This window comes from Pantherophis guttatus, chromosome 1 (assembly GCF_059756535.1).
Source record: "Pantherophis guttatus breed Tessera chromosome 1, ASM5975653v1, whole genome shotgun sequence".
Taxonomy (NCBI): Eukaryota; Metazoa; Chordata; class Lepidosauria; order Squamata; family Colubridae; genus Pantherophis; species Pantherophis guttatus.
The window spans coordinates 234,917,353-234,942,801 of record NC_142063.1 but is presented as its reverse complement, the minus strand read 5'-3'; the positions used below and the strand labels follow the sequence as shown (position 1 = coordinate 234,942,801).

At 39.0% G+C, this 25,449-nt stretch overlaps 1 protein-coding gene across 1 annotated transcript in view; it reads right to left on the bottom strand.

The window, feature by feature from the left end:
* LOC117660890 (hormonally up-regulated neu tumor-associated kinase homolog A-like) overlaps positions 1 to 25,449 on the bottom strand; it is a 28,150-nt gene extending 2,701 nt beyond the window's left edge. Inside the window, exons 1-8 of the mRNA XM_034409223.2 lie at positions 25,096 to 25,449; positions 23,910 to 24,202; positions 20,610 to 20,665; positions 18,870 to 19,008; positions 17,614 to 17,741; positions 16,390 to 16,525; positions 13,781 to 13,958; positions 1,771 to 1,990 (exon numbers count right to left, since the gene is read on the bottom strand). Coding sequence (XP_034265114.2) covers positions 1,771 to 1,990; positions 13,781 to 13,958; positions 16,390 to 16,525; positions 17,614 to 17,741; positions 18,870 to 19,008; positions 20,610 to 20,665; positions 23,910 to 24,202; positions 25,096 to 25,350 — 1,405 coding nt within the window. The 5' untranslated portion in view covers positions 25,351 to 25,449. The remainder of the gene's footprint in view (positions 1 to 1,770; positions 1,991 to 13,780; positions 13,959 to 16,389; positions 16,526 to 17,613; positions 17,742 to 18,869; positions 19,009 to 20,609; positions 20,666 to 23,909; positions 24,203 to 25,095) is intronic.

The window sequence follows — 25,449 nt, the reverse complement described above, 5'->3', positions numbered from 1 at the left end:
AACTAGCATGGCTGTGGCATAAAAAAAAGGTATTTAATTCTATTTCTCATGCCACACTGAAAGGATGCTGTAAGAGCATGAGAGAAACTGTTTCTATTACCTCAGAGGGATAAGTCACCTCTGCACCAGATTTTGGGGAAACCTTCCTTCTAACTGGGAAAGTGGTGAGATAATTTAGCAGGTTAGAACAAAAATTCTCCTGTATGGATATTTGCTAATTTGCTACATTGTGCTGAGTAACTAATTTTTTTTGCAATTGTCACATCAGGCAGATATTTTACGCTCTAAGAAGCTTGTTTGTCCTTTTAAATTAATTTGTCATTTTATCTATTATCTTCTGGCTGTTTTAATCCCAGGCAAGAAAAACATTAATTAATTCCCTCTAATCAATGATGGAATCTATGCGTAGAATCAATTTTGGATAGAACTGCACTTCCTTAAAGAAGAACAAGTTCACAGAATGGAAGTATTTCTGAACCTACAACTACAATTCTGACCAAAAATGTTGGCCTTTTGCTCAGTATAATTTACTGTGACAATTATACCTTTATTGGCTTTTATCCATTTTAAGAGGTATTTTTTCTTTATCCCATACTGCCTTTGAACATTATTCAGAAATGTCAACTGACAGAATATGTGGCAAGGAGAGTTTTAATAAGACTATAAAATCCTGGATTGATTGGTAGATATGCCAGGTATAGCTTTTTCTATCGCTATACTCAACATGATGCTATGATGAATAATAATAATAATGAGTTTAATACTGTTTCAGTTTTATGGTCTTGCCTTAGGAAATTTTGACAGTTTTGGTTAAAAAAAACCCCAATAACTGAACTGTGTATTAGTTTACATTGTTCATAAAACCTTCTAGGCTCTTTGGAGTGGAAAGTGAAGAAATATTTTTTGTTTCTATTTCTGTGTGGAGGATTATAATTCTAAATAAATTATCTATCCTCAGAGTACACTGTGTTTCCCATAAATAATAGATTGGATCCAATGAAGTATTCCCAGGAATAAAAATCCTCCTTCCCGTAGTTGAAAGCATTTGATCCACTGAAAAAAAATGTTTTTCACTGTCTAAAAAAAGAATAATGTAATCCATTGCTGAAATTGCATGTCACTTCAAACACTGAATTGATTTCATAAATGAAAAGAAAACAATGTAGATTGCTGAAGAAATTTAACTGTTCCAGAAGTTCCCATCAGTGGAATAAACATCTGGATCCAACCTAATGTTTCTAATGACCTTTTGATCTTACAAAGCTGGCAAGATTCAGAGAATCATGGAGACTTACCAAACAATTCAAGACTGCAAAAACAATAGAAACAACAACAGATTTCAGAATAATGCTACTGTATCCCAATAACATTTGTTTCCATTATTTTTCTGTGTTTTTGTCTCTTATGAAAAGCTTTAGCTTAACCTTTAGACAAACAAACAACTGCCCTTCATTATTATCAGTACAAGGTAGTAATGAATGAAATAGAGCCACACATTCAACTGAGGTCAGGATCCTTGTTATTAACTTCTATATGCAAGTCCTTTTCATGCTTTATCAGGGTCTCAGACATTAAAAACCTGGTTAGGCATACTCAAAATATGACTTTCAGGCATTAAAACGTTTATCATGTTTTAATTTTTCCTCACCCTTAATCAAAAAACATTTCGACAAGTATAAAATGTTAATTTTCTGCCTTTTGTTAGAAGTCCCTGCCACTGTTATACATTTATAATATCCCCAGGCTATCAAAAAGAGCAGTACACATTACCTTTTGGTAAGATTTCTTGGTTTTCAAGAATAACTGCAATGTCATCCTCCTTGGTAACATATGGCATTTTTGAGCCGAGGGTGGAATGAAACGCTTTATTGTTGCCACTTTTCCATTTTTCTGCTATAGCCATTTTTGTCTTCTGTGAAACTGGAACATCTGCATCTTGACTTACGCTTCCAGGATGTTCACCGTGAAGCTTTTCTGGTTCGTGTTCTTTCTGCAGACACATCAGACACAGTAATATTGTTTTTGTTTTCATTCATTCAATCAGGTCTGATTTTTCAAGACTTCCCGGACAGGTTCTTGCAGCTTTTTTGGCAAGACTTTTTCAGAAGTGATTTGCCATTGCCTCTTTCCGAGAGCTGAGAGAAAGGGACTAGTCCAAGGCCATCCAACTTGGGTGACCTTGGGCTAAAGCAGGTCTAGAACTCACAGTCTCCTAGTTTCTAAACCTGATGCTTTAACCAGTGGTGGGTTGCCCCCGGTTCAGACCGGTTCGCAAGAACCGATAGTAAAATCGGCAGGAGGCTCCGCCCACCAACCAGATGTCAACAGGAAGCTTCTGCGCATGCGCAGAAGAGTGCGCATGCACACGAGCAAAGAGAGAGAGTGCGCCCGGCCCCGCTGCAAACCGGTAAGGTAAAGGTAAGTAGAACCCACCCCTGGCTTTAACCATTACACCAAATTGGTTCTCGGTATAAAGGGAAGTAAAAAAAAAAAAGGAGATGAAAAGTGATAAATTAATTCAGGCATCCATTTTTAATTCTATGAAAACTAGTATTGGAAGTAATAGATGATTGTTATTTCTAAATGAATAGGCTACCTTTCTGTTTCCTCACAAGACAGATGATAGCTTACATTGATGCACAAAAAATTACAAAGTTAAATAGATCACAGTGGCTAAAATAATCTCAATACCCTTTCTCAGTTAGCCCTCCCTACCCAATGGATTTAGATTATATTCTCCAGGCACTTCCCAATCTCTTTTCCCAGAATTGGAAAACTTGGGAATGGCTTATACTACAGACCAGTGTTTCTCAATTTAGCAACAGTAAGATAGGTGGACTACAACTCTCAGCATGCTGGGAAATTCTGGAAGTTGATGTCCATACATCTTAAACCCCAAAGGTGTTTTTCTAGAGGCAACTGGACTTTCTTTGTTTTTCATTGAAGACATTTCACTTCTCATTCAAGAAGCTTCTTCAGTTCTGACTGAATGTTAGAGAATGGAAGGATTTAAGTGAAGAAGCTTCTTGGATGAGAAGCAAAACATCTTCAAGGAAAAACAAACAAAATGTCCAGTTGCCCCTTGAAAAAAACACCTTTGCAATAACCATGACATGGATGATTGAGAATCTTCATAGACATACATGTTAAGTTTCTAAGATTGAGAACAGGCTCTCTATCCTTTTCAGGCATACTTGATATTTCTACATCTAGAGGCTGAGACTGATGTATAATTTAGGCATATTTACATAGTTAATTTGACGTGACAGCTGGCTATTGTAATACTAAACTTCAATGCCCGTTGCACTTCAACAACCTGACTAAAACTAATGAAATATACAGTATATGCACTTGTATGCACTTGCATATATAATATATATGCATTATATACAATATGTATAGTATATGCACTTTTGAGTGCATTTTGTGACTTCAGGAAAGAAGAGAGACATAGAATTAGAAACTTTTCTGATGAGTCCATCTGTATCAGATATTGTCAAAATTGTTTTTTTTTTAAAACAGTTAGGTTTAAGTTTAGGTTTATTAAATTTGTGTACCGCCCTTCTCCCGAAGGACTCAGGGCGGTGAACAGCCAAAATTAAAATACATACAGTATAAAAATTAAAATAAATTAAAACAGAATTAGATCAGTTTGGCTTCCCCAAATTTTAAAACCCTTTACCCATAAAATAGCCCATTAAAATTTTAAGCCAGCCTGGCTTGCTGAAATAAGAAGGTCTTCAACGCTCGGCGGAAAGTACGGATGTCCGGGATCAGTCGTATTCCTAGGGGTAGCTCGTTCCAGAGGGCAGGTGCCCCCACAGAGAAGGCTCTCCCCCTGGGGGTCATCAGTCGACATTGTTTGACCGATGGCACCCTGAGGAGACCCTCTCTGTGGGAGCAGATTGGCCGGTGGGAGGTTATCGGTGGCAGAAGGTGGTCTTGTAAATACCCGGGCCCTAAGCCATGGAGCGCTTTAAAGATGAGAACCAATACCTTGAAGCGCACCCGGAAGACCACCGGGAGCCAGTGCAGCTTGTGCAGGAGAGGTGTTACATGGGAGCACCATGTTGCCCCCATAATTACCCGCGCGGCTGCATTCTGGACCAGCTGGAGCCTCCGGGTGCTGCTCAAGGGGAGCCCCATGTAGAGAGCATTGCAGTAGTCCAGGCGAGAGGTGACAAGGGCGTGAGTGACCATGCATAAGGAGTCCCGATCCAGAAAGGGACGCAATTGGCGTATCAGGCGAATCTGATAAAAAGCCCCCCTGGCCACGGCTATCATATGCTCTTCTAAAGACAGCCATGCATCCAGGAGGACGCCCAAGTTACAAGCCCTCTCCGTGTGGGCCAATGACTCGCCCCCAATAGCCAGCGATGGCACCAGCTGGCTATATCGGGACGCCGGTAGCCACAGCCACTCAGTCTTGGAGGGGTTGTGTCGGAGCCTGTTCCTCCCCATCCAGACCCACACGGCCTCCAGACACCGGGACATCACTTCAAGGGCATCATTGGGGTGGTCTGGGGTGGATATGTACAGCTGAGTGTCATCAGCGTACAGATGGCACCACACCCCAAATCCATGGATGATCTCACCCAGCAGCTTCACATAAATGTTGAACAGGAGAGGCGAGAGGACCGACCCTTGCGGCACCCCACAAACAAGGTGCCTTGAGGTCGACCTCTGCCTCCCTGCCAACACAAACTGCAAACGGTCGGAGTGGAAGGAGGAGAACCACCTTAAGACGGTGCCTCCCACTCCCAACCCCTCCAGCCGGTGCAGCATGATACCATGGTCGATGGTATCAAAAGCCGCTGAGAGATCTAATAGGACCAGAACAGAGGAACATCCCCTATCCCAAGCCTTCCAGAGATCATCAACCAACGCGACCAATGCCGTTTCCATGCTGTACCCAGGCCTGAAGCTGGACTGGAACGGATCCAGATAGACAGTTTCATCCAGGTACTGTGGGAGCTGTCGCGCAACCACACTCTCAACAACCTTCACCACAAAGCGAAGGTTGGAGACAGGATGGTAATTTGCCAAAACAGCCGGCTCCAGAGAGGGCTTCTTGATGAGGGGCCTCACCATCGCCTCTTTCAAGGTGGGAGGTAAGAAACCCTCACTCAAAGAAGCATTTATAATCCTCTGGAGCCAGCCTCGTGTAACCTCCCGGGTTGCCAGCACCAGCCAGGAGGGACATGGGTCCAATAAACATGTGGTTGCGTTCAACCTCCCCAGCATCCTGTCCACATCCTCGGGAGTCACAGGATCAAACTCCTCCCAGATAACATTCTCAAAACCCGCCTCGGACACCTCGCCTGAACCCACCCAGTCAGAGTCCAGGCTGTCCCGAATTTGAGCGATTTTATCGTGCAGATAATGTGCAAAATCCTCAGCACGCCCTTGCAAGGGGTCTTCCTGTGCTCCCAGGTGGAGAAGGGAGCGGGTCACCCTAAACAGGGCAGCTGAGTGATTATCTGCCAATAATTGCTTCAACAATTTTTGTAACGTTTGAAATGCCCTGCTCCAACTATACTACATCGGGGTAGAGGTGAATATGAGATAGATAGATAGATAGATAGATAGATAGATAGATAGATAGATAGATAGATAGACAGACAGACAGACAGACAGACAGACAGACAGACAGACAGACAGACAGACAGATAGTATTCTTTATTGGCCAATTGTGATTGCACACACAAGGAATTTGTCTTTGGTGCATATGTTCTCAGTGTACATAAAAAGAAAGGATATATTTGTTAAGAATCATAAGGTACAACACTTAATTATAGTCATAGGGTACAAATAAGCAGTCAAATCATACTAGAAAGCAATCAATATAAATCATAAGGATACAGCAACAAGTTACAGTCATACAGTCATAAGTGGGAGGAGATAGGTGATAGGAAGGATGAGAAGATTAATAGTAATAGTAATGCAGATTTAGTGAATAGTTTGACAGTGTTGAGGGAATTATTTGTTAGCAGAGTGATGGCATTCGGGAAAAAACTGTTCTTGTGTCTAGTTGTTCTGGTGTGCAATGCTCTATAGCGTCATTTTGAGGGTAGGAGTTGAAACAGTTTATGTCCAGGATGCGAGGGGTCTGTAGATATTTTCACAGCCCTCTTTTTGACTCGTGCAGTATACAGGTCCTCAATGGAAGGCAGGTTGGCAGCAATTGTTTTTTCTGCAGTTCTAATTATCCTCTGAAGTCTCTGTCTGTCTTGTTGGGTTGCAGAACCAAACCAGATAGTTATAGAGCTGCAGATGACAGACTCAATAATTCCTCTGTAGATAACCTAAGCATTCTAGCCAACTCAGTCAAAGACTATCTCAGAATTTTTACACTCCTAACCAAGAAATCAAAGTTTCATCTTAAGATTTTTTACAGTCACTTTATTTACTGTCCATCAGAAAACTTGCTATGGCCTGGATTCCTAAGAACTAATTGGTTAAGCATCTGGACAGGGAGTTCTTTGGCAAGAACACTATTTCTGCAACACTGAACTAGATGGTTTTGGATGGCATTAGACTTCCTTTCTACAACAAATGTCATAAAATGCAAGTTGCTTGGAGAAATCACAGTGTGTAACAGAACAGGTCCTTCTTTTATATGTATAATTAATGGTTCAAACATGGTCATGGAAAAAAAAAACTTCTGGGTTGCTGATAGTCTTTTCAGAGCCAAATTTCCAGTAGGTTTTTCTCATCAAGCAAAATGACTGTCATGCCTAAAGCAAAATCTTTTGTGACGAGCCCCAAAGGTGCTTTTTCAACAGGCAACTAGATAGGACTTTCTTTCAGTTCAAGAAAGTCCAGTTGCCTCTTGAAAAAGCACTTTTGGGACAAACATGACCTGGATGACTAAGAATCTCCATAGACACTTTTGTGACCAGCTGTTTGCAGTCAAGATTATAAAGAGTGAGATGTTAAACTTTAGTATATTAAACCTTCAGGGTTTTTCCAGAGGAGAGTTTTATTGGACAAGTAGAACATAGCACAACATTTAGATGATGATGAGAATCAGATATCATTTCCTAGATCTAGTGTGACAAATCACATTTCCTCAACACTCATACCACAGTTCTTTGGAACTAAGAAAAAAAAATGATATGCACAATTCATATGCACAGACTCATCTACCACATCTGTTGGAGATGATACTCTTGTGTAAACAGCTGGCCTTACAGAGACAGAGTTCTGATTTTAAACTGTTCTTCCTCCTGAACCCACCTCTATGATAAAAGGTATCATCATATTCTGGCGTGTCACCACATTCTGGAGTGGATTTGAGAGTCAGATAGGGTGACAAAACAAGCCTGTTCCACTGATTGATGTTATATTCCAGTAGACAGAATACATTCACTGAAGTCATTACTCTGCATTGGTCAGAACCTATCTCAAGTACTACAACCGGATTTGAATAAACATGTTTTTAAAAGATTCAGAGAACCTAGAGCAAATTCAAGAAAATGAGGCTGATGCGGAGTGAGTTGGGGCTGGAGACTAAGACCTAGAAGCAGCTTGGTGCTACTAAATAGGTTATCCTTTAAGAAGGGAGGAATAATGGAGAAGGGGATGATAGCATTCTTCAAGTACATGAAAAAGAAGAGGAAAGCCAGGTCCTATTCTTCGTCAGCAGGAAGATAGATTCATTCTACTCAAAGAGTAAGTTGAGTTAATTGTCCATAGTGAGGGGGAGATGTTAAAGCACAAAGTGGATAGTTGCCTGTCATGAATGTCTACATTTATTTTGTACTGAGCAGAGAGTTGAATTCAATAGCCATTATGACTTTCAATTCTATGCTTCAATGAAAAGTATGTCTGAACATTTGAAACCAAGAGGTTATATCCAGCATTAGTGTATTGAAACATGTTCATATGCTATAGAACTTAAATATTTTAAACTGTCTGAATGAGTGAACTGTCGAAAATTATTCTATCTGTATTGATTCAAAGGGCTAAGAAAGATCAGACCAGGGTATTATTTTTCAGTGATAACCATTTCATTAATGCAGCTCCTTGAACAATGAAGATGAATGTATAAAGTAATTAACCAATGAAACAGCTTGCCTTAAGACATTGTGGGTGCTTCATTACTGGGGGGTTTTAAGAAGAGACTAGATGGTCACTTGTTTGAAATGGTATAGGATCTCCTGCTTGAGCAGGGGCCTGGACTAAAAGACCTCCAAGGTTAAGGTGACCAGACGTCCCGCTTTTGGCGGGACAATCCCGCTTTTGAGCAATTTGTCCCGCGTCCCGCGGCATTTTAAAAAAGTCCCGATTTTTCATTCTGCCTCCTGAGTCCCCGCTGATGGCTAGAGGGAAAAAAAACTGTTTAAACTCTTGCCGTGGGGCTTCAAAGGGCCGACCTACAGCTGATCAGTGATAAAAAAAAATGAGTAGACCCATGCCTGCAAAAATAGAAAAAACAGCCCCTACAGCTTCTGCTAGGTTAATTAGCTGCAAAAAGTTCCTGGAGCAGATTTTTTTCCCCCAGCTATGCTGAAAACAAAGGCGAAAGCGAAAGTAAAGCTGCAATGTGACAAAATGAGGCAGAGAGAGATTTCTTTCTTTTTCTTTTTCTTTTTCCTCACCAAAAAAGGTAGGTGCAAAACTGCAAACAATGGGAAATTTAGGGCAAAAGAGTTCAAGATTTTAAAACACAAAAGAAAAAAAGCTCTATTTAACTAGGGAATTGTAATAATTGAGATACTATTAATAATTGTATATTGTGTTTAAAGCAGAAATGGTTAAGTTGTGCTTTGGAGGAATATATGGGGGAAATTATTTGGTTTATTATTATTGGTAAATATAATTAATTGATTTGTAAGAAATTGGATTGCATGGAAATAATTGGAATATTTATGTTCATATTGATTAATATACAAAAAAGATAGTTATATAACTAATTGATTTATATTAAAATGTTGAATTTGTATTAAACAACTGTATTACATAATTACCTAATTAACCAATGTGAGGATGGATATAAAAATAGATGACAATGGGAAGGGGTATAATATAGAATAGAAGGGAAAAATTGAATTTGATTAAGATTAGAGATGAGGATGAAGGGTAATATTGGTTTTTTTAAAAAATAGATGAGGAATAAATATGGCAAAAAGGAAATATAGAAATTGTAAATTTAATTGAAATGACTAAACGCTGTTTAAATTTGTGAACCAGCCAAATATTCTGTTCAAAGAAAATACATTGTATGTTTGTATGTGTGTTTCTAATTATTGCTATTTATTCATATTTGTTCTCTTTTATTCTTTAAAGTTTAACAATTCATTCTTTATCTTAATATCTTTATATTTGCTTGGGGTTGACTTTCTTCCCTTTCATCTTTTTTATTGTACAGCAATCTTTCTCCTCAAACCTACCACTTCTCTCTTTTCTTTCCTTCTTACTTTCTCTTCCCCCCACCCTCTTTTTCTCCTCCCTATTTCCTCTTCCTTTCTCCTTCTCCTCCTCTCTTCCTCCCTCTCTTACCCTCACTCCTACTCTAATTTCCATTCCTTCATCCCTCTCTATTGCTGTGTCCTTTAATGCATATGGACTACTCAGAGGGCTGAAAAGGTTATTTTTGACTGGACCTCACACTTTTGACCAGTCCTTGAACTTATGACTGTCCTCACATTTTACATTTTTGCCCTATCTTGTCACCATGGTGAAGAGAAGCAGTTGTGAAATGAGTGACATGGTTGTTAAGAATGCTGCATGGGCATAAATGTGAGGATGGTCATAAGTGTGAGGACCAGTCAAAAGTGCGAGGACCTGTCAGAAATGACTTTTTTCAGCCCTCTGGTTAGTCCTTTTGTGCATATGGACTACTCGGAGGGCTGAAAAAGTTATTTTTGACTGGTCCTCACACTTTTGACCAGTCCTCGAACTTATGACTGTCCTCACATTTTACATTTTTGCCCTATCTTGTCATCATGGTGAAGAGAAGCAGTTGTGAAATGAGTGACATGGTTGTTAAGAATGCTGCACGGGCATAAATGTGAGGATGGTCATAAGTGTGAGGACCAGTCAAAAGTGTGAGAACCTGTCAGAAATGACTTTTCAGCCCTCTGAGTAGTCCCTATACACATAACCATGGCCACCCAGTCACATGACCAGCTAGCCATGCCCACAAAATAAGCCACGCCCACAATGTCCCTCTTTACCAATGTTAAAATCTGGTCACCTTATCCAAGGTCTCTTCCAGCTCTGTTCTGATTCTGATTCTATTAATTGATATCTTTGCCATTATTACTAAAGCGATTATCTGTCTCTGGCATCTTCCTATATCAGTGCTACCTGTTCTTGGTGCCTGTTTGCTTCAGATGGGGAGTTGGGATGATCTTTCCTTAGGCCAGGGGTCTGCAACCTTAAATACTCAAAGAGCCATTTAGACCCATTTCCCACAGAAAAGAAAACACTGGGAGCCACAAAACCTGGGTGGGCATGGCCAACTCGATGTCACCCACTTCTACCAGTCACATGACCCCCCCCCTAGCCACACCTACCCAGCCGGTCATTAGGGCAGAAAACCAGTTGTTAAAAAACACCGGGAACCACAATTTTTTTTTGACATCTCTCTCTCCCCTCTCCCTCTCCCCCCCTCTTTCCCTCTCTCTCTGTATCTCTCTGTCTCTGCCCTGGCCGCATCTCTATCCCCCACCGTCACCCTTATCTTCTCAGGACAGGCAAGGAGTGACTCGGAGGGGAGGGTGAGGGGTGAGGCCAGCCAGTGGTGGGATCATCTGACAGGGAGCCACAGTAGATGACCCAAAGAGCCGCAGGTTACTGACCCCTGCCTTAGACAATTCTTCTGGAAATATTTACTCTTGGCATACACTCTCAACATTCTTCACTTGACCTTCCCAAGAACACCCCTTCATCATGTCAAAACATCACATTAGGACAACTCGGCATAGCCAGCTCACCACCGCCAGGTCGTCTCTGCCAAATCACTGCCATCAAGTCACCGCAGGACAACTCAATATGGCCAATTCACCACAGGGACAACTTGCCATGGGTGGTCGGAGGAAGACCCAGGCGGGCAAGTAAATGAGCAGGCTGAGCACAGAGCAACGGCGACTGGGGGTTTCCCACTGGAAGAAGAGCTGAGTGGGCAGTTGAGTGAACAGGTGAACACAGAGCACAGAGCAATGGCTACAGCTGGCGGCTTCCCATTTTCACACCTTGCACTGCTGCCCCTGTCACCACACTGAGCTCCAGGCCGTTTGGGCCGTTCGGCAGTAACAGTGGTGGGCAGGGTGGTGGGTGGGAAGGCTGTGGCAGCCGGACACATCCCATTTGCACACATCTTCACTGCTGCCATTGCTACCATGCCAAACTCCAGGCCATTTGGAGTTCAGACCATTCAGTGGCGGCAATGCTATTCAGTGGTGACGGTAAGCAGGGAGCTGGTGATGGCCAGGCATGTTCCATTTTCATAACCCCACCACTGCCACAGTGCCAAGCTCCCGCCACCTTTGCTGAACAGCCTGAAGTCTGAATGGCTCAGAGCTCAGTGTGGTGGCCACAGCAGTGGCAATAGAGAGTAGGAAAATGAGAAGCTCCTGGCCACTGCCACCACCACTCTGTGCTCTGCCTATACACTTGCTCACCTGCCACGACTCTCCCTCCAACCACCTGCAGTGAGTTGTCTCTGCAGCTAATTGGCCATGTTGAGTTATCTTGCAGTAATTTGTGGTGAGTTGATAGAAGTGACTTGGTGGTGATAAGCTGGTGGCGGTTAGCTGGTGTCCGTTACAGCTATCTTACAATGGTTTCTCAGTTGTGTCGTGGTTATAAAATTTACCTGAAGTTGCTGGGGATTTAAGTCATATGTTAGATTAGAAATTTGAAAAACATCATAGACAAAAGTAGTAGCAATTATATCCATAATGCTACCAAGTAAATTATGTAAACACATCCATAAAACCTCTAAGGATTGAGCATGACTTGAAGGATGCTTTGGCATTTTTTCACTACCCTTAAGTAACAAGTGCTTAATCTTCATATAAATATGGTAGCTATTCTCCTTATCATAAGGCAGTATTTTTGGATTTAAAAAAGAAATTAGAGATCTAAAAATGTTTTACTGTAAATGCTGCCACAGAAAAACCATTTTAAATTCATATTTGTACAAATAGGCCTGCTTTGCTCTTGTTTTATCAACAGCTGGTCTTTCTGAAGATGGGGTGAGAGCAGAATAATTATTTTAAAGAAAATAGCAGCAGAGTTCACCACATGGCACAATATCCTAAGGACATTGCATCACCCAGCAAACTTCAACCAAGCCTGGGAGCTCAAACAAACACGACCCCATAGGAATCTGACAACAGCCAATAGAATACATGTTCTTGCACAGGAACAGGAAGTTCAAGTTCAAAGCCCAAGTGAAGGTATAAACAATACCCCATGTGGTCAGCTGCCCAGGACCATCCATGTGGTTCTGTTTCACCATTAAACCATCTTTCCAATCAGCCTCCAGCCTCCATTTTGTCTCCAGTGCCTTTCTCCCAACTTGGAATGAACCAGAAAGATATTTCTTCCAACAATACCAAGGCTGTAGATTAAATCATTCTGGAAGAAGCCATTGATGGCCCACCTTTGTTGTATGTCTGTATTTATGGTTTTAGTGATCAGGATTGAACTCAGGTATATCTTCAGTTGGTAATCCAAGAGGAGGATGCTAATATAGGCAAATCTGAACGAGACTATCAGCTTGTATCCATTCTTAGCCAACTAGAATATCTTAAAAGTTTACTTCCTGGAAAGTCTATCAGCTTTCTCTGAAATAATCTCAAATGCAACTGAAACACCTTGCAAAGACTGCATCACTCTATTTTTCTTAGGGAAAAGAACCCCTGAGCCATGTCCATCTCATAGATAAACTGGAAAAGATTGTACATTAACCACATGGCTTGACCTCATGCATGGGTATATGAAAAGAAGCAAATCCCTTTTCAGATATCACCTTAACAACAGATTGACTTGCTAGACTCATCCAGTTGGTTTAATCCACTTTAGTCAGGTTACTTATTTCTTTTTACAATTTCAGGTTATCCAGATGATCAGCCATGCTAGCCCTACATTTCATAATTGTGGGATTATTTATATAATTAATTAATTAATTAATTAGGTATGATATAAATATAATATATTTTTATTATATGATAATATAATAATATAATAATATAATAATATAATAATATAATATAATATAATATAATATAATATAATATAATATAATAATATAATATAATATAATATAATATAATATAATATAATATAATATAATATAATATAATATAATATAATATAATATAATATAATATAATATAATATAATAGGGCCTGGTGGCTCAGCAGACCGATAGCATTGTGATTAACAAAAGCTGTCTGCAATTACTGTTTGAATCTCACCAGGCTCAAGGTTGACTCAGCCTTCCATCCTTTCTAAGGTAGGTAAATTGAAGACCCAGTTTGTGGGGGCAATAAGCTGACTTTGTATAAATATACAAAAGTATGAAGGCTATTGCTTAACGCATTGTAAGCCGCCCTGAGTTTCCGGAGAAGGGCGGCATATGAATCAAATTATATATATAATATAATATAATGTAATATAATGTAATATAATAAATATACAATGTGTAATATAAATATTATATAATATAAATTATATTATATAAATAATTTAACAGACTGCAGACAAGATATAAGCAAAATGTGATCCTTAATTAATTTAAAGATGTCATGAAGTCATATCTTACCTTTTCAGTCTTGGATTCTCTCTGATACCTAATTAATTTCTTCAGCAATAAGTAATATGTAGCCATGATGGAAGATGGCTTGTTTTTAATCAAGACAGTCACAACATCTGAAAGGTTGAACTCCATTATTTCTGTCATGTAACTCAAAACAACAGGATTCAATTCATTTGGGCGAAGCCTGAAAAGAAGAGGTTAAGGGATAGGCATCTATTTGGCTGAGGTTGCCGCAATAAACTGAGCTATATTCTTCTATACGAGAAAAAAAAATGTAGTATAATTCTGTTCAAAATTTAGTCTGAAAAATCTCCCCTGAGTTCCCCTGGTTTTCCAACGGTTCCCCCCACCCCACAATACACAATTTGTTCTAAATTTATCTGGTGTCCTGCGGCAAATCCTCACAACGGTAAAACAAGGATTCACTGAGGACTTCAGGGTAAAATCTGCCTCAGTTTCTAGAATTTAGAACATTTTGATGTGAGCTTGTGAATGCTTACAGTGGATTTTTAGCACAGTAGAAATACATTTCATGACTCATTGTCATAATAGAATCTGCTAAATGAGCTGTTAATGTCAATCCCGCTAGATAGACCAGGCCAGGAAATTAATTCCACATGAAGACTAAAACTACTTTTATTGGGATTGGTTAGAATAACAGAGACTTGCAAGTTTGATTGTGCTATCCCTTCCCTTCTTTTTATACTTCAGGGAGGCATCTGACTGAGCTGCTTCTGAATGCTCTCTCATTATTCTGGACTTTAAAAATATTTCATCCTATTTCACCTAGGAAACAGTTCTTACATATTTTTTATCAAGGTCTTCTTAACTTACTCTCAAGTGACATCCCAAATAGTTTTCTATTTTTCTTTCTAAGAAGGTTTTTTTTAAAATTGAATTTAGACTATATTTTGTATCACTGCTATTAAACTCCTGCCTTCATACACGTACTTCAAGCCCTCAGGTATCTCCAATATATGAGAGATGTCACACAACAGGCAGACAGGAAAATTCATATTGACTTCAAATGCAAGCAAATCTGTGGAAGATGGCCCATAGGCTCTTCCTTTGTGCTAAAGAGAACAAAACATTGGCTTTTTAGAATCTTAGCCTCCAAATAAGAAGAGCCATATGATTTGAGCAAAAACAGGAAGAAATTTTCCAGTCCTATCTTGTCTTTTTTGGAGAGAAACAGATTGAGGCAAATGTGAGGGGAAGAATTGAGCAGGACAGCAATGGCAATAACATTTAGGCTTATATATTACCCTATAGCACTTTATATCACTCTTTGAGGAATTTGCAATGTAGAAGCATTATTTGCATATTGCTGCCAATAATCTGGGTCCTCATTTTCCCGATCTTGGAAGGATGGAAGGCTGAGTCAACCTTCAGCCCTGTCAGGATTGAACTCCTGGCTATGGGCAGAGTTTGCCTGTAATACTGCCCTTTAACCAAAGCACCATCAGGGCTCTGAGATGTGAGAAAGGGGGACCAATCTTCTGATTGTTTCTCAGAGAAAGAGACAGCAGTGCCAGAAGGAAATGGCTAAAACAGCACCCAGAAGACCATATTGGCCTTCTCAGATAAAGGAAAGTAGAATTCTGGATAATGGGTCCATGTTCTATTAATTCAGGAATGGGGAATCAAAGGTTTCCCAATTGGTTTGTTTGGACAATAGAGATGAGAAGGAACTCAAATGGGGACATGTAGCCCAAGGATGATCCAAGTACATGGTGAAATGCTCCTAAGTCTCTAATAAATAACTGGAAATCTGAAAGAAACAGAGTTTAACTCTTAACAAGAATTTAGAATAAGTGTTAAATCACTGATCAGTAAGCTAGATCTCTTCATCAGGATGTTCTACTTTATTTTCTGGGTGCTGAATTTGCTTGAATCTGGCAATTGTCCCTAGTAATGTTTGTATCTTTGTGCAGAGTTTAAAGTTTTGCATTATCCCAAGTTTTTCTGAGCCTCAGACCGCATCTATCTATAACTGTGCTTGAATCTCCACATAGTTTTGTAGGGGAGAATGGTGTTTGGAGGACTATTTATGATCTTTTGAGAGCCAAATGTCTTATTCCAACTAGTTATCATTATTCTGCAGAAGTTTTATTCTCTCTTAAATTGTATTTCTGCTTTATCTCCTCAAAAGGAGACATAATTGCTGTTCTTTGGCTGTACCCCCCCTCCCCCAAAGCAACTAGAACTGGAGTAATGGGGTTTTTGGATGCTTGTGATTTGCTTCTCTTATTGTTCTGGTTTTTATTAGGTACAGAGCTTGGAGTTATTTGAAATTAGATATTCTTTTCAATCTAAATAAATGAATAAATAAAATTATGCCCGGACTGTAAAAGGCTCATCTCTTTCACAAGTTGTTCTTAAAAGGGAGAATTCAGGGCAAGGCATCGCCTTCCTTCAGGAAAGTGGATAATAGCAACAGGAAATACTACACAGCCTATAAACAGAATACTTCAAGCATGGTGGGATGATGGGACCTGAAAGGTATGGTCAGAAAGGTCGAAGCCACTTTCACCACATGGCCAAAGACCATTTTCGAGCAAATTCATTATTGTTGAAAATGAAGAAATAAAGGTTGACAAACTTGCAATAATTACCTATTTCTATATATGAACGCATTTGGTGGTTTGCTGATATTATTATCATTTAACCATTTGTCTTGCATTGCCTCTTTAACAGTAGGCCGCTTTGTGGGATCAGGTTCAAGCAAAGAGTCCATAAAATGAACAGCTCCTGTGGAGGAATTTTTAAAAACTCAGAGTTGTTATAACAAATTTATTGGGTGGCATTGCTTTTTTGAAACAACCTACAGAGTCCTCAAACAATAGGAAGAATTAATGAAGCACTTTTCCTGACAACATCATCATGGAAGAAAAATTACCAAAGTCAAACTTTCTGACATCAGAGAAATCACTGCTTGAATTTAAATTTCTGAGGTAAAGTAACAGCTATTCACTTTCAACAATGATATTCTTTTAATAGATCTATTCTTGTAATTGGCTTTCATACAGATACAAAATGTACTTTCTCATTAATACACTTTTATCTACTCATCTTTCCAGAAATCCCAGAGCCATTCTTCAACATTATCATGGACAAATGATCCAGCTCAAATACTGAGGAGTCATAGCATTTTATTCTTCCCTTAAACCTAGGCAAAAAGCCAACAGTACTTTAAAAAGTTAATATTTTAGAAAAGAAAAGGGAAAAAATGGACTGCATTCAAATCTATTCTATTTTCCTAGACCTTGGGCCACTTCCATTAAATCACTTGATTATTTTGTCATTTATTGATTTGTGATTTATAGGATGAATTTAGGATTATTGTGAATATAAACCAATCCAGAAGAGATTCATCAGCTATTTCAGTTGAAGAAACTGGACTATCAGTGCTTCCTATATTGACAATATAGTGCTTCCTATATTGTCCTTCCACTACAAAGACCAATAGAGCCATGTTCAAATCACAGAATTCACGGGTGACTTTGAATTCATCACTCTTTGTCAGCCAGATTGGACTGTTGTTGTGGGGATAAAAAGTCCTCTGTGTAGGTTATTTAGAGCTCTCAGAGAAAGGACAGGTTAGAAATTCAATCAGTCATTCATTGTCCTGAATAAGAGCTGTGCCTAAATGTCTGTTCTTGTTATGTTACACCAAAATTGCAGCAATATACTGTAAGTCTGTCTTAACTTGGTGTCTTCCAGATGTGTTTGGATTACAACTTCCAGAATTCGAACCAGCCTAGCCAATAGCCACGTTGGCTATAATCTAAAACAGCAGGTTTTATATTTATTAAAACATAAAATAAACCATCCCTTACCTGAGGAAATGTTGGGAGAGATGGGGTTCATTTCTCCATTAACCATCTTGAGATGAAGTTGCTTGATGTTAAATGGTTCCACAGTGAACGGCAGTGTGCCAGTCAGCATGGCAAATGTGCTGATTCCTCTGTCCAGGGAGAAGACAACACAGAATGGCTATCGAGATGACCCAATTCATTCCCCCCTCCCTTTGTGTATCAAACCTGTTCATCACTGGGAATTACTATACCAAACAAAAATGGGTTATTTCCTACAAAAAGCAATGATGTATATTCCTGCTTTTATACACTGTAGCCAGAGGTGGGTTTTAGCAGATTCTGACCAGTTCTGGAGAACTGGTAGCGGAAATTTTGAGTAGTTCGGAGAACCGGTAAATACCACCTCTAATTGACCCCACCCCCATCTATTCTCTGCCTCCCAAGTCCCAGATGATCGGGAGGAAATTGGGATTTTGCAGTAACCTTCCCCTGGAGTGGGGAGAGAATGGAGATTTTACAGTATCCTTCCCCTGCCATGCCCACCAAGCCACACCCACCAAACCATGCCATGCCACACCCACCAAGCCACACCCACAGAACTGGTAGTAAAAAAAATTGACACCCACCACTGACTGTAGCCATTTATTACACAAATCAATAGAACAAGAGAAGCCAAACACAAATCGAGAAAAGACGGTTTTTTCTCTTCTCCATTCCTTTATTTAAAAAAAAATAAAACCTGGTTTATAGTGTTGGGTATGATGATATTAACCTCTTTTTTTGCTACAGTGTCTATAGCATAGCCTTGTAGAAGTTCTGGATATTTTATCAACTTCAGTTTTCATAACATAATTTAGTATTTCTTACAATCTTATTTCTACAGTAGTGTTTGAGGTCTCTATACATTTTTTAAAATGAATTCATGATCTCATTGTTGGCAAGGATTATCAAGAGCTCTTTAAATCCCCAAGGGAAAGACACTGACTTCTTACTGATTTGCATTAATCCCTCTCTTTAAATAAAAACAATTGGTAGGAAAGGTGTTTATGATGTCAGAGTTTGACCTATTTTATAACAACATCTTGGAGTAGTCTGCTTATTTTCCTTGTATTTTATTATTCTAGCTCATCATCTCACTCCGAGTAAACCAGACTTTTAGGCAATGTAACAGAGAGAAAACAGTTCCCATTATGCATAGTTATCCCACTGACATTATATAGCACTTTGTCTCCCTAAAAGTGCTGAAGGAGAGATAGAAACATTCATAATCTACTTACATGGACCAGACATCCACTTTTGGCCCATACTGCTTATGAGCTAAGAGTTCTGGGGCTGCATAAGCTGGACTCCCACACTGGGTGTTTAACAGTTCTTGGGAAAGGCCCTGAAACTTTATGATATTGCTCAGTCCAAAATCTGAAGAAACAAACAGGCAAAAAAATAATAATAATTTTAACAGTCTGCATGATAAACTCTAGCAGTTTTAATCATACAGAAAATTGATTTAAACAACCACAACCCTCAACTGGAGGCTGCACAGAATATGCATTCAGAATAACTCATATGATGCGTTATATGGGTATGTGAGCATAGAAGATGTTTTATGGCTGCGTGTTATATTAATTTAGAGAAACTTTTTTGTGGTTACTTAATTTTAGGCTTTCTTATTAGGTACAATTTAAAATAGTGAGGTTAAAAAAAAACTGCACCAATTTCAGGGAATTCATGATTTTAATTGTAGCTGTTGAAGCTATTACGGCAATATTTTTCCTACATCAATGCCCATCTAAATGTTCAGATGAAGAACAATGGTCCCAAGGCATCACCCATCATCAATGTCACTGCAGGACAACTCACCGTGGCCAACATGCCAAGGGACAACTTGCTGCAGGACAATTCAACCATTCAATTTAATAGTTAAAATATTATTTTAATTTTTGTAATTCACATTTCATTCTGTCCCTCCTTTGGCATCCTTTCTTTAATGATTCTATTGCACTATTTCTTTGATATTAGTGTAACTCTTGTCCAGCAGTGAGTTGGCCATGATGAATTGGCTGGTGGTAAATTGGCCGTGGTGAGTTGTCCTTTGGCACATTGGCCACAGCAAGTTGTTATAGATCAGGGGTGTCAAAATCAAGGCCCGGGGGCCGGATTCAGCCCGGGGAGGTGCTTAGATCTGACCCTCAGGGCCACCCTGGAAACAGCAAAGGTGTGGCCCTTCCGAGCTCCGTTTTTGCTGGCAGAACACTCGGGCCAGTACAGGCGCTCCTGACATGAGTGATGTCAAGCTGGCCACGCCCACCCTGACCACACCCACCTGGCCCCCAAGGTCAAACACAACCCTGATGCGGCCCTCAATGAAATCAAGTTTAACACCCCTGTTATAGACCCTTCTCAGATCGTGCTGGTGATGACACTTTAAAAGGCAACTTATGTCAACATTTCATTCTTCAAAATGCACGCAAAAATGAGGGAAAGTACTGTAATATATAAAGCAATAGACTTTATTTTCTTCCTAACAAATGTGTAGCAGGAAGAAGAGAAAAATGGAAAGAACATGAATAAGCGGTATGGCCTTTATGTACTTCCATCTTTCCAGCACGTCCAACATTTTGAAAATGAAGTTTTAGCACACCATATAGAGAGTTTCTGCAGATGTTGTTCATCATATCTGAGGGAAACATTTTACTTTGAATTGCAGTCCAATCTCCTCAATTAATATGAAAAAGCATCTGTGGCAGATCTTCTCAGCCAGGAGTTGCATGTGTAATAATTAAGAGGTAGGAAGGACTCAAGGAATGGTGGAAAGGCCCTGGAGTGTTCTTTCACTTGTAACAACAGTGTGAGGCAATGCATCAACTTGCACCAAGGTTTAGAGTTGTTCAAAACCCACTCAGGAGTCCATAAAACCCTCCAAATTCCACAATTAACTGAAGACATAAATCTATATGTTACAAATACTTTACAGGACATATCGCTGTGAAATGGTAAACAAGAACTTCATATCTACCTACCAACAATTTTAATGCTATTGTTTTCATCCAGAAGAAAATTTTCTATCTTCAGATCTCTAAAAGAAAGAAAAACTTAAACTAAATACACAGTCTTGAAACGTAAGATTTGCACTGCAAATATCAAGAACTGAGGTTATTCACAATATGCCTGCTCAATGATATTAGTAGGAATATAGTTGATAGATCTCTAATCTGTTGTGGCTCCGTCCTCCGAGCCTATCTTATTGGAGGAAGAAGGCTCCGAACATGAAGGAGAGGAGACGGCCAGGCTTCCCTCTCCAGGACCCTCCTCTCTGGCAATGCCTCGTGTCTCCCGAAGGAGAAGAGATTGGCCAGGAGCCAGGTGTTTCCGAGCCGTTGGATAGTGACGAAGAAACATTGTGGTTGGACCCACGCCAGTGTCGGAGAGACAAGTGTGCGCAGCAGAAAAGGAGGCGTGCCAGAGATTAAGCTGAGTCACTGGACCACACCCCACAGGCTATAAAAGGGAGTGTGGTGGCCATTCGGACTCTGTGACGGACAAAGCTAATCTCTGGCGAGTCACTTTGCACCTTTGGACACAACGCCTATTTGCTGTGGATTTAATTACAAACTGGATTATTCAAACTGTGTGTATTTTTGTCTGTGTTATCGGAGTAAAAGTTCTTGACACCATGGAGTTGCTGCCAAGTTCTTTATCACTGACGTTGAGTGTTTGAAGAGTTTATTTAACCCTCGGCTGGCTGGTTGGGTGTGTGCGTGGTACGGGGACAGAACAACATCACACACATGGCCTTTATATCTGCCTGAGTTCTGGAAGCAAATGTCTCTTCTCAAGGATCTCACAACAGCGACCAGGAGACACATTAGGCTAAAAAAATAACAATTGGCCCACAATGCCCTGCTGAACTCTTATTGTTAACGTAAGAGCTTTAAGGACAAGGATCTTGGAGACACAATCTATTTTACTACTCTCTCTTTCTCTCTTAATCTGGAAAAATTATTTCAGTTTCCCCCTCTGATTTATTTAATATTTTAGAATGAGCCAGAATTTCTGCTTCAAAACATGTATAATATTCATTATTCTTTATAATATGTAAATAGTATGAGCATATATATTTTTCTTCCTGATGATCTTAATGTTTGCATGCAAGCTTTTCACAAGACAATGTGGCAATATACATGTTTTCCAGCAATGTACAGGTAGTCCTCCACTTACAACAGTTCATTTAGTGACCATTCAAAGTTATATCGGCACTGAAAAAAGTGATTTATTAGCATTTTTCACACTTACGACCATTGCAGCGTCCCCATGGTCACATGATCTCAATTCGGCTTTTTGGCAACTGGCTCATATTTATGACGGTTGCAATGTCCTAGAGTCATGGGATCACCTTTTACGATCTTCTGATAAGCAAAGTCAATGGGGAAGCCAGATTCACTTAACAACCGTATTCCTAATTTAACAACTGTGATTCACTTAATAACTGTGGCAAGAAAAGTCATAAAATGGGACAAAAACTCACCCAACATTTCAATAACAGAAATGTTGGGCTCAGTTGTGGTCGTAAGGCAAGGAGTACCTGTACATATGCATTATAAATGTATTTTTTAAAGTAAGAAACAATTTTACAAAATTCACACGAAGTGTAAATCTTCGAAGGTGTGTAGGTATTATACTATAGTAAACCTTCTAAAGATTTAGGAAGTACAAATTCTGTAATTAAAATACCATAAAGATAACATAAAAATTGGAGGGAGTGGATTTCCTGTTCAGTTCCATACATAGGAAAATAGCAGATTTAGTCAAGAAGAATTTAGGCAAGGAGAAAGATTTCCCCCTCCTCACTTAGTATCTTATCCAATAATAGTAAATGGTTCAGTTTAAGACTAAATGAGGCATGGCAGATATTAGAAAATGGACACATTCTTGTAAAATATAAAGAACCTATAGCCCGGATGATTTTTTAAAATTATTGTTATAGCCAAGAAAAATAACAATAAATAAATTCCAAAAAGTTTTATGTGTTTTTTGAGTTTTCCAGACTGTTTCACCAGGAAAACATTAAAAATTATGCTACTTCTTCCATATCTTTATTTAATATGTTTTATTGTACAACTGACTATTGTAATCTCACAAGAATTTAGAATGAAACAAAAATAAAAAATAAAAAACAAGAATTGAAAGTAAAATTCAATTGTTAATCATTTTAACCTGCTGTGTTGCTTTTACTCTTCTTTAACTTTTTGTGATTTCCTTTTAATAATAATATCAATCAGTTATTTTCTGTGGCTATTTTCCCCTTACATTTTACGTAATTTATGAATGGCCGGTGCAAATTAATTACTTTTTCTCCTCTTTTAACTTCCTACTTTTTTTCCCCAAGAGCTTCGTCAACAATCATATTTTCTGGAAACCCACAAACTTTTAGAACAGGCTGAACAAATATATAATATTCTGCTTATTTAGCTATTGATCCTAATATACAGTATAAGAATATCCATTTATTTGGCAACAGTCCCAATTCATTTCCCATATGAAGCATACTTCCAAAAGAGGGATTAAAACAAACATTCTCATTTCCTCTTTCAAGTTTTTGTCACAACCTAAAGCGATCAAGAATATGGATGTGCACCTGACACTTATTAATTTGTTTTTTTTAATGTTTTTATGTCAGATAATAATTGCTAATCAGCTTTGAAGTAGGGAAAAACTATTACATTTGAATTTATCATTATTATTTTCATCCACCCTAGTCAGGTAAACTTAATGTTTGCTAACATTATGAGGAAGTCCCTGATACAGTTCATCAGAGCCTAGCTTCTCTTAGATGTGAAACCCAACACAGTACAGATAGTCCTCGACTTACAATGATTCATTCAGTGACCGTTCAAAGTTACAACGGCATTTTAAAAAGTGACTTATGACCTATTTTTCACACTTTCAGCTGTTGCCGTATCCCGATAGTCATGCGATCAAAATTTGAATGCTTGGCAACTGACTCACATTTATGTCGGTTGCAGTGTCCCACGGCAGAGTCATGTGATCCGTTTTTGCGACCTTCTGACAAACAACGTCAATGGGTAAGTCAGATTCCCTTAACAACCATGGTACTAATTTAACAAGTGCAGTGATTCACTTAACAACGGTGACAAGAAAAGTGATAAAATGGGGCAAAATTCACTTAACGAATATTTCGCTTAGCAACAGAAATGTTGGGCTCAATTGTGGTTGTAAGTCAAGGACTCTCTGTAAAAACACGAGTTTATAAAATATGTTATCCTCCCACCCGTACTTTAAAAAGAAACAGTAGTGTCTACCTGTGGACAATGCCATGGTGATGCAGATGATCTACAGCAGCCATGATGTGCCTCGTATATTCCTTTACTTCTTCTTCATCTAGCCTCTTTTTCTCACATATCCTGTCCATGAGGTCCCCGCCAAGGCACAGCTCCATTACCATGTAATACGAGTTCTCCGTCTCCAAAGTTTCATACAGCTGAACTATGTTAGGATGCATAATCATCTGATGTATCCGAGACTCCCGCTTCATATTTTTTAAAACGTATGAGTCTTGCTTAGCCTTTTTCTTGTCAATAACTTTTATGGCTACCTAAATCACAGAAATGAATGAATCCTTCATGATACAGATAATTCCCACCATAATTTGGCAGCAGCCATCCCATTTTGCGAATGGAATAGAATAGAATAGAATAGAATAGAATAGAATAGAATAGAATAGAATAGAATAGAATAGAATAGAATAGAATAGAATAGAATTCTTTATTGGCCAAGTGTGATTGGACAAACAAGGAATTTGTCTTTGGTGCATATGCTCTCAGTGTACATAAAAAGACAAGATACACCCATCAAGAATCACAAGGCACAACACCCAGTGATTGTATATAATATAATAATATAAATAAACAAGCTCAGCAATAGCTGATTATCACTATGGATGGCATTCAGATATTAAATCCAGACTACTAAAAAGAAAAATGCATAATTCTTAAGACCAGCGATGTAATCAGGCCATTGTTTGCATAATATGGAGTTCTATAGTAATGTTTGAGGCATAGGTAAGTGTTTTAGCAAACATCTTTGTATCATTTTGTACATTTCTTATAGATAACTTGAGTGCAGACATTCCACGGGGGACTGAACAAGTCTGCTATTACTGCACTCACAGATTAATTAAAGTCCCTTGAAATGCTCCAGATATACTCAAATATCAGCAGAATCACCCAATTGGGGGAAATTAATAGTACAGTCAAATCGATAGAGCATATATTGTATGAAATATACCCTTATCTTCCAAAGCTATTTAGGAACTTGAGAAAAGTAAGTCAGTGCATTACTTTTATACTTTATACTATGAGCATCGCTACCGTAATTGAGTAAAGCTATGAACAAACAAGAAAAGAGAAGACAATTCATGAATTATCACATGCTATTGTGAGATGAATGCAATTGCTAATCAGGCTCATATAACCATGCTCAGATTACCTTTTCCCCCGTCAGAATATGCAGTCCCTCCATCACTTTGGCAAAAGAACCCTTGTTGATCACTTTGCCTACTAGGTAATTCCCAACTTGCTTAGTGTATGGAAAAGTCTTCTTAGGCTCTTCTTGGGAGAGTTTCCTGAAACAAGCAGGTATTTGTAGATCTGTATGGTTTTTCTCCATGCCCGACAATAGCCTTTTTTGATTTGTAGGATTGATGATGCTGACATCTGGAGTCTCTTTTATTGCTGCAGGCATCTTCAAGAAGTTGGATTGGGTTTAGCAGCCTTGCTTCCCAGGAACACAACTTGCCAAAGACCATTCAGTCAGGAAACACAAGAGCTAGTTCTGCTTATG